The following is a 9,622-nucleotide window of genomic DNA, read 5'->3' as shown; positions in this document are numbered from 1 at the left end:
GGGTGCATTGCTCATAAGCACTTCTGTTACTTTTTGTGCACTCCAATGGTTTTCCACACTTAAATGCTCATCATTGGCTGCTCCTGAACGCCTCTTCTGCCCCCAACAAGAGCTGTCCATGGGTTCAGCCACCCATTTCTGCATTTTCACTGCCCTAATATTGAATTAAGATTTTCAGTTTGCTGTGTCCAGCCTAGCAAACCATGTTACAGATGGGGAAACTGAGGCACGGAGTGGGACATGACATCCCCTTGGTGGCACAGTGACACTTGAACCCAGGGCCTGACTCTGAGCCACACCAGGGACTCCTCTATGAGCATTAGGGGGTGGTTGAGGAGGAGGTTTAGCACTAACTCTTGAGTTACCAGGTGGTGCCACATCCCAGAGCTGAGCAGGGCCTCCCCATCATGGCAGAAGGAGAATCCCTTTGTTCTCCTTGTGTTTCACCTCCATCCTCTGCCCATAAAGTGGGTTCTGCCCATGAGAAGGGAAGCCCAGAGCAGCCACGTTGCCTGTGAAAGCCACCAACAAAACCCCAAACCACAAGAACCAAGTACCCCAAGCACCCTGCCCTTTACTGCCCCAAGGTGCTTGAAAGAGCAAGAGAAAAAATTGTTGCAGTTGTACCCTGGGGATGGATGAACGAACCACTCCTCTGCAAGGACAGCTGAAGCCATCCCAGGGATCCCATCCCCATTTTCTCCCAGGGATCGCATCCCCATTTTCTCCCAGGGATCCTGCCAGGACACATCTCCATGGATAACACCCTACAGATGATGTGCTACCAGCACCATCCCTGTCTGTTTGCTTCTCCCTCTTCCAAGAGGGATCATTTGCTTTCCAAACCGTCCACTGGGTGCCCACAAGTTCTCCAAGAGCAGGCTGAGCCCCTACACCACCCAACCCCTGTTACCTGCGTGGATGTGGCTGATATCCAAGCTGCAGGAGTGGGGAGCCATGGGGAACGTGACCTTGACCAGGTTCCAGCCCCTTCCCCTCTGCTGGAGTCGCTGCTGGAACTTTTTTGGAGCAAATCCCATAGGAATGCTGTGCACATCAGCAAGGCCCATCAGCTGCTCCTCCCAGGGGTTTTGGGACTCTGCTCCTGCAGCCTGGCTGATGGTGGAGCACAAACTGATTTCCCCTGGTACAGGCTGTTTCTTTCTCTTCTCACAGAGGGTTTAGTTGTAGAGAAAAACATATCAAAAACATAATTACTTGTCCTTTTCCTCTCCCACCCTCCACAGAACCGATATCAAAATAACTCCTCAATAATATACATATTTATTTTCTCTTAATTAGTGCCGATATTTACAAAAATTGTGATACTCTGTGAAGAATAAATTATATACACTGATGATAAACCAGACAGCAAATGCTCATTTGGATATGTATGTACACAGCTCTGTATACCTATATACAACAGGCAGCCTTATTGACTTGGGGGCCCCCAGCCCCTTCCCACGCCCCCCCAGCTGTCAATAAAGCAGGAATTTCTATAAACACTGTGCAATTCAGATCCAGCTGGTGTCTAAAGTTGTGTCTAGCAAATGCATGGTTAAATGACTTGAAATTCCCACGAGTCCTCCTTTAACAGTTTATAGGCCTCTCTCCATTCCTGGTCCCATTTCTCCCGTAACCATGGAAACAAAAGGTTCAGCTCCAGCATCCTTAGGATGAGTCCTTCTTGGATTTCCTCTTCCTATTGATTTGCTCAAATTAGGCACCACATGCAGGGTTGATCCAATACCCATTTTTTCCCCTTGCGCTTCGGGGATGACATTGGAGGACAAGAACACAGTCTCAAACAGTGAGGGAGCAAGTGCAAATGGATAATTACATCTTATAGGCAGCAGAAAAAAATTTTAAAATAATAATAATCAAAAAACCAAACCCCAGAATACCAACCCCAAGCTCAGGACAGCCAGGCAGGGCTGGGGAGAGGACGTGGTGTGTCCATGTGTGAACCTGGCGTGGTTACACAATGTCCAGCAGCTCCTACAAGCCAAACCACCCCCTCTCTGGAGGAAAAACATGAATTAGGGATTTATTTATCTCTCATCATGCATAACTGGGCTGGGGGATCTTGTCCCCGGGTGTAAATCAGTGCTGTGCTCCCAGGGCTGCTTCACCCCTGGGCTGGGTCCTCTCCCCCTGATGGGAGCAGGATGGAGCACCCATTTCTGAGCAGGGGGGTGAATTTGGGGCAGCAGAAACATCCCAGAGACACCAGGGCCAGGGGTGCTGACAGGGCTGGGGAAGGGCAGAGCAGTGGCTTGGGTTAACCCTTGTCCCCCCTTGGGGGTCCTGGCAGGGACAGTAGCTGGTCCCCAACAGGAGGGGACGTCACGTGGAGAAGGTCAAACACTGCCAGGGGGCTGAGGAAAGAGCCACAGCCTTCATTTGGGTGTAAAACAGAATGGTTTTTGGGGCTGACTCCTTTCCTCAGCTTCACCCCTGCAGCAGCCTGGCCAGCTCCCATGAGTGACCACCATGGATAACTCCCATGGATAACCACCCCCAAGGATGTGGACCTGGAGTAAGATCTCATGGGAAAGATCTGGAAAAAAGGTTTCAAGGCCAGGCTGGACGGAGCTTGGAGCAGCCTGGGCCAGTTGAAAGTGTCCCTGTCCATGGCAGGGGGTTGAACAAGGTGAGCTTTGAGATCCCTCCAACCCAAACCATTCCAGGATTCTGTGATAGCAGCATCCTGGCTCCAGAAAGGAGCCACCACACTGGTACCAAAAGTCACTATAGCTTAAGAGATTTAAAACCCAACCATTACAAACAATAACCCCAAAGGCCACTCAGTGCAGCACAGCACCCAAATCCTTTCAACCCTGCTTGGCTTTCCCAGCACAGTCACAGAAACTGTGACTGGCACAAGCCAGGACTTGGGGCTGGGAACAGAGCCCCTGCAAATCAGCTGTTTGCAGAGGGGTGTGAGGAGCTGAATGCCACCAGACCCTCAGGATGCTCCCACTCCCAAGGCAAGATCCAGATCTCCTTTCCTTGGATCCATCCCTGAGTATATTGCAAGCTCTGGAAAAGCTACAAGGCTTTGGCAGCAGTTTCAAGGGCTAACCCAGGAATTGTCTAATAACAAAGCAAGGTCCTTCCTGAAATACCTCCTCCTCCTCTGTCTTTTTCTCTCCTTCTGTGTATTTATGCACAAATATGCCCATATTTATACACCCACGTGCCACACTCTCATAACGCCAATCCAGAGATCCTTTTCTTCTTATAGCTCAGCGTTCAGATCTGTAGGACTTTGACACAGTCACTGCAGGGATTAATTTTCCCAATAAAACATCGTGCTCCAGAGAGATCATTTTTTCCCTAATCACTTGGAAGCATCCAGCTGGCACATGAGCCTCACCCCATTGCCCCCAGCAGATATTCTGGAAGATTTGAAAGGGCTGATGGGCTGCCTGCAGGCTTGGGCACGAGGTTGGGTGTTAGGAGAGAGCTAGCTCTGCAATCACAGCTTTCCATGTCTCCAGAACCGTGGCACAGTGGCTAAAACTAAAATAGAGGCGCTGCCTCCTCCGGGTGCCAAGGCAGGAGCACCTCCACAGACCAGAGAGCTCCAATCTCCCATTCCAGGCCTGGAGAGAGGGAAATGGCTCCTCAGGAGGAGGAGGAGAGGAACCAGACTGGCTCTGTTTAGGGTCCTGATGGACTCTAACACAGCTATGGGACCATCCCCTTTCCCAATCCCTAATTTAGCATCCTCAGTCTGAGCCACTTTGCAGCTCAGTTTTGCACCTTTCAGAGTCAGGAGGAGATGGGGAGGCTCAGCATCTCCACAGAAACAGGCCCAGACTCTCTCAAACCACATTCCTTAGGAAAAAAAATAATTTAAAAACGAAGAAAAAAATATCACAGTCTCCTCCTGAAAAACTGGTTCAAGATCACATCAGTGAGTCAGAAGCAAAGCTAGAAATAGCACTAGAGCTCCGACCTGCAGGCACAAATCCCATTAAAAGCTGTAGGGGAACCATTTCTCTGTGAGAGGCAGAAGTCTGGACCCCTCTGCTCTGTGCAGCCACGGATCCCTCCCAGCCATGGCCTTCACCCACCCTGAGCACTGAGCCTGGGCATTTATTTCCATTGTGCCCCACACAAGGGCAGCCCAGAAACATCTGCCAGGGTCAGGGCAGGAGGTGCAGGATCTGTCCCAAGCGAGGGACTGGCTGTGCTGGCCCTGCCATGGGGACAGTCATCGCCTCACTCAGTGACAACAGCAGTGTGGCCTCTTGCTCTTCATCCCCATTTGCCCCTGCTGTGTGGCTGTGGAGCCTCCCAAGGCAGCCAGGACTCCCCAGATTGGAGATTGGGTTTGGATGTTTGGATCCTGCTCATGGATCCACTCTCCCCTCCTGCCTGGCCCACAGGAGCACCATGCCCAAAACCCCACCTGCCCAAAGGAGAACCTCACTTTCCTCCTCACCAAACCACCACAACACACACCCAGAGCTTTGGACAACACTGCTCTAAACCACCCCAAGCCCAACAACCAGACACTTCTCAAAGTACCACAGAGCACCAGCATCCTCCAAAGAACTGCAGCAAAACCACCAGCAAAACACCTCAGCCCTGACCAGAAATGGGATCACCTGGTGCTAAGGGCACCCAGAGGATCCCAGCCCATCAGGCAGCTCCCCTGTGCGAGCCCATGTCCCCACAGAGCCACCAGGAGCTGGATCCATGGAGCTTGGCCAACCTGCCTGGGAATGGTGCCTGAGCTGGTGACTCTCACCAGCCCTGTCCCGTCCAACAGGATGAGCTGCAGAACTCGGGATTTATTGCTTTTGGTTGTGTTGGCTTTTTTGTGTGCATGCATGAAGGGGCTTCAGGGTCTCCCATTCCCAGAAAAGTGGAGTGCAGGACTCCCAAAATAACAAGATCCAATTAAAAACAAGCTGGGGACCTGAGCATCCCTGAATCCCAGGGACACTGCTGGTCCTCTGCCCCACACAGGAGCAGGGACTGCCATGCACAAACCACGGGCACTTGGAATTAATTATAGCTAGGCCTCAATCAATCAACCAACCAATCAATCTATCAATCAATCAAATAAAACTGAGGAGTGATGATTCCACATTGCCAAGGGGAGCCCCATCAGCCCAAGATGGATCCTGCTCTGGAGTGGCATTTGGAGCCATTGCTGTAGATACTTTAGCACCAGTTGGATTGTTGGCAGGAGCAGGGGGTTCCTCTCTGAGGAAGGAAGGGTCTGGCTGAGCCCTCCCCAGGCTCCTTGTGCTCACCCTTCATGCAATGTTTCAGGGCTGATCACGCCCCATTTCAGCCCAAATTCACCCCAACTGAACCCTGTTCCACAGCCCAGGGAGGCTTTGCTCATCCGTGACCTTGGCAGAGATTTTCCTCCATCTCCCCTGACCTGGAAGAGGAGCAGAGCACCTCTCCCTGAGGATTGTCAGCAATGGGGAAAACACAAGCAAACCCATACAGGGATGGGGAAAGCAGGTGAGATACCCCACGGACCAACAGCTCTCACCCATCCCCAAATTACACCAGGGGTGAAGAAGAGAGAACCTCAGGCTCTCTGTACCTGACCCACTGCTCTTCAACACCCTGAAAGAAGGCAAAGCAAAGGCTCAGAGTTGCCAGCTCAGACCCAGACCACCTCAGCCCCTGCCCACTCCATCATAAAGGAATAAACCCCAGCCCTGAGGGGGTTGAAAAGGACCTTTCAAGCCCAAAACACACCTTGCCCTGGTGACCCCACAGGCTCCAGGGGCAGGCCACCCTGCTCCAGACCCTGTCCCACCATCCAGCAGCCCTGAGCTGGGACATCCCTGGTACCCCAGGAGCTCTGTTTGCTGAGGATTCGGCCCTGTAGTCGCTCTCTAAATATCTATACACACACACACGCTCAGTAATTCTACGGGAACGGCTGAAAACTGCTGAACAAACAAGTCAGGAGAGCTGGAACCTGCTATTCCACCTGCTCCTCGTGCCCTCTCCGATCTGCCGTGGTTTCTGCTCCTGACACCACGATTAATGACTAATTACTCGCCCCATAATGAGCGCAGGTGTTTAACTTTCAGCTCACCTTCCCTGGCTTGCATTTGTCAGCTCTTGTGTCTGGATGCTCGGACACTCAGGCTCTGCCTTGTTATCTCTCAGGCTTTGCACTGTTATCTATCCAACTGTTGTCAGCACACGCCTTCCCCATCCGGTTTTTAACTATAATGGAGATTTTTTTAATTCACATGAATCTCCTTCGAGCCACCGGAGAATCTATAAACACTATAAACATGAATACTGTATAGTCTACTAAGAAAATATATATTTGTGTGTGTATTAAATATTCAGATTCATGCAACAAATATCCATGCAGCTGTACTGTATTACTGGTTAAATTTCACTGCAGTATAAATATATTATAGGCCACAGCATAGTTGCTCCAGTTTTATATATAGATATAAAAAAAGATGCTTTTTCCAACTCATTTTCAATGTGTCAGTGGAGGTGTCTTTGGTGATCCTGGAAATATTGATGATGGAAGTGTCATCTAAATAAATAAATAAATTCCAAGCTCTTGATTTATTTACTCGTCCCTCCCGATGCCTCGCATAGAAAATTTAAGACTTAATAAATAATGTGCCGTCACACTAATTATCCCTCCCCTGGGCCTCACACTGGCACACTGCAGTGGCTGAAACTATTGCAGCATGCAGCATTTTCAGTTATGAAACACGAGCCGGGCGCCGCGCTCGCGCTCGGCTCTCCCGGGGCAGGAGCTGAGCCCTCCAGCAGCCCGGCCCCACAGCCACAGCCACCCTCCAGGAGCTCCTGCCTGACCTTCCCCAGCTGCTCCCCGTGCCTGGGAGCTGGCTGTCACCCAGCACAGGCACCAGGATTCAGCCCTGGACCTGCCCCTTCCATCCCCATCCCGCTGCTGCTGGAAGTGCCTGTCCCCTCCGTGTCTTTGGAAACCCCCGAGCCTGGGATGGGAGAAGTGCAACAAAAATGGTTTGGATTTGTTGGCTTTTTCTTTTTGCACGGACGCTTATTCGGTGCAGAAATCAAAGGTTAAAAGTCACTTACACAGCTATTGCTTCCCATGCAGAACCAAATATACACCGTAGAAAATACTGTATTAACTACAATGCAGAGCAGCACTCAATATCTGCAATTGTTCCACTTCAGCTTTAAATACGGGACTAGATTTTAGCGACTAGACATCGGTTAGCATTTTGGTGATATTCACATAGTTTGTGTTAGCTAGGGTGCAATTGGCTGTCTTCAAGTTCTCCTCCCTAAAATCCTCATTGCTATTGTTTACACCTTCCTGGATCTCCATATAATCAGACTTACTAATAGTAGAGGCACTTCTGCTTTTCTTTAGGTCAGGGGAAGAGGGGATCTTTGGGCAGCTGGTTACTTGCAAATATTGAGCCTGCTCCTCTCCCTCGGTCTCCCGGTGGTAGAAGTAATTGAAGTTAGACACTATGACGGGCACTGGTAAGGCAATCGTTAATACGCCAGCGATGGCACACAAGGAACCCACTATTTTCCCCCCGATGGTGGTGGGGACCATGTCTCCGTAGCCAACAGTCGTCATGGAAACCACAGCCCACCAGAAGGCATCGGGGATGCTCGGGAACTGGGACTCGCTCTCGTCGGCCTCGGCAAAGTAGACGGCGCTGGAGAAGAGGATCACGCCAATGAAGAGGAAAAATATCAAGAGGCCCAGCTCCCTCATGCTGGCCTTGAGAGTCTGGCCCAGGATCTGCAGCCCCTTGGAGTGCCGGGAGAGCTTGAAGATCCTGAAGACCCGCACCAAGCGGATGACTCTGAGGATGGCCAAGGACATGGCTTGCTGGCCCTGCTGGCCATCCTCTGGCTTCTCGGCCAGCTCCGTCCCCAAGGTGATGAAGTAGGGGATGATGGCTACGATGTCTATAATGTTCATGATGTTGGTAAAAAAACCAGCCTTGCTGGGGCAGGCGAAAAACCTCACCAAGAACTCGAAGGAGAACCAGATGATGCAAAGTGTCTCCACGATGAAGAAGGGGTCTGTGAAAGAAGTGGACTGCTGGTACCCCATGCTGCTGTTGGAGTAGGGGGGATGGCTCAGCCCGCTGCCGTGCATGTCTTCGTTTTCATCCCGAAAAATGGGCAACGTTTCCAGGCAAAAGCTGACGATGGAGATTAAAATCACCATGACAGAAACAATAGCTATAATCCTGGCAGGGCCTGAGCTCTCGGGGTACTCAAAGAGCAGCCACACTTGTCTCTGAAACTCGTTCTCAGGTAGTGGCCTCTCCTCTTCCTTGATGTAGCCTTCATCCTCCCGGAACATCTCCATGGCCTCTTCCCCCAGCTCGTAGAAGCGGATCTCTTCCGAGAAGATGTCCAAGGGCACGTTAACCGGCCGCCGCAACCTCCCCCCGGACTGGTAATAGTACAAAATGGCATCGAAGCTGGGTCTGTTCCGGTCAAAGAAGTACTCGTTCCGGAGAGGGTCGAAATACCTCATCCTCTTTTTGGGATCCCCTAGCAAGGTCTCTGGGAACTGGGCAAGTGTCTTGAGCTGCGTCTCGAAGCGCAGCCCCGAGATGTTGATGACCACCCTCTCACAGCACTCATGGTCGGTCTCGGGGTTGTACGTGTCCTGCGGGTGACCGGGAAGAGCTGCAGCTTCATCTGCAGGATCTCCAGTGGCAACTGTCATTATTGGGCTTTAAAAGAAATCCTTATGCTAAACTCTTCCCAGCGCCCGGCGGTGGGATCGGGTTCAGGGCAGGGCTACTATCCTGCAGAAGGACAGGTACGTAGGTTTGGAAGAGTCTCATGAAAAGGCGAAGGGATGAGATAAAAACAGAGGAAAAAAACAACAAAAAAAAAAAAAAAAAAACAAAAAAAAAAAAAAAAAAGAAGAAGGAGAAGAAGAAGAAGAAAGAAAATCGCCCCTGCTGAGAAAGAAAGAGATGGAATAAAGTTGGTGGGAGGAGAGCAGATCCCTTCTCTAACACGTCTATCCCCTTCCTGGAGGGGTTAATTTGCCTTCCTTGGGACAGAGTTCAACAACTCCCATCTAAACCCATTAGGTGGAACAGAGAAAACACCTGAGGAACCGTCACCTGTTCAAAACCAGCGTGGGAAAACTGGCCTGGGTAAACCAGGGCTTATTTTTTGGCTAAAAATAAAAATTCCAGTTAAAAAAAATAAAGAGGGGGAAGGGAAGAAAAAGGAAGGAAGAAAAATAACCCCATCCAGCCCTGACGTGGCGAGAGGACCCCGCGGGGTGCCGGGCTCAGCTCATTTCCAGGCATGCAGCTAAGGGTTAATTAACATTTAACCGTGCGATCTCAGGCAATTTACCCTCCAGGAAAGCTCCAGCTCCGCTTTTAAGTTTTAACACCTTCCCAATCCTCTTTCCCTGGTGTCATGCTGCCCTCCCTGCCTGCAGCCGAGCTCTGCGGCTGCCGGAACGTGGAGCCTGCGGTCGCAGCTGCCCCGCGGAGCACCGCAGTCCCCCTCCTCGAGCGCTGGTGTCCCGGCTCCTGTCATCCTCTGCAAACCACCATGGCACACAGAAAACAAATCACATTACCTGGAGAAGCCAAATCTTAGTGTCTCTTAG

At 51.0% G+C, this 9,622-nt stretch overlaps 1 protein-coding gene across 1 annotated transcript; it reads right to left on the bottom strand.

Annotated features, from left to right (window-relative positions):
* Nucleotides 1–1,296: 1,296 nt before the first annotated feature.
* On the bottom strand, nucleotides 1,297–8,821 carry LOC132083312 (potassium voltage-gated channel subfamily A member 2). Its single transcript, XM_059487949.1, has one exon. The coding sequence runs from the start codon at nucleotides 8,708–8,710 to the stop codon at nucleotides 7,211–7,213; it is 1,500 nt and encodes a 499-aa protein (XP_059343932.1). The 5' UTR covers nucleotides 8,711–8,821; the 3' UTR covers nucleotides 1,297–7,210.
* Nucleotides 8,822–9,622: the final 801 nt, after the last annotated feature.

Source organism: Ammospiza nelsoni, chromosome 23 (assembly GCF_027579445.1).
Source record: "Ammospiza nelsoni isolate bAmmNel1 chromosome 23, bAmmNel1.pri, whole genome shotgun sequence".
NCBI lineage: Eukaryota > Metazoa > Chordata > Aves > Passeriformes > Passerellidae > Ammospiza > Ammospiza nelsoni.
The sequence above is the reverse complement of the archived record's forward strand: the minus strand, read 5'-3'. Positions and strand labels throughout refer to the sequence as shown.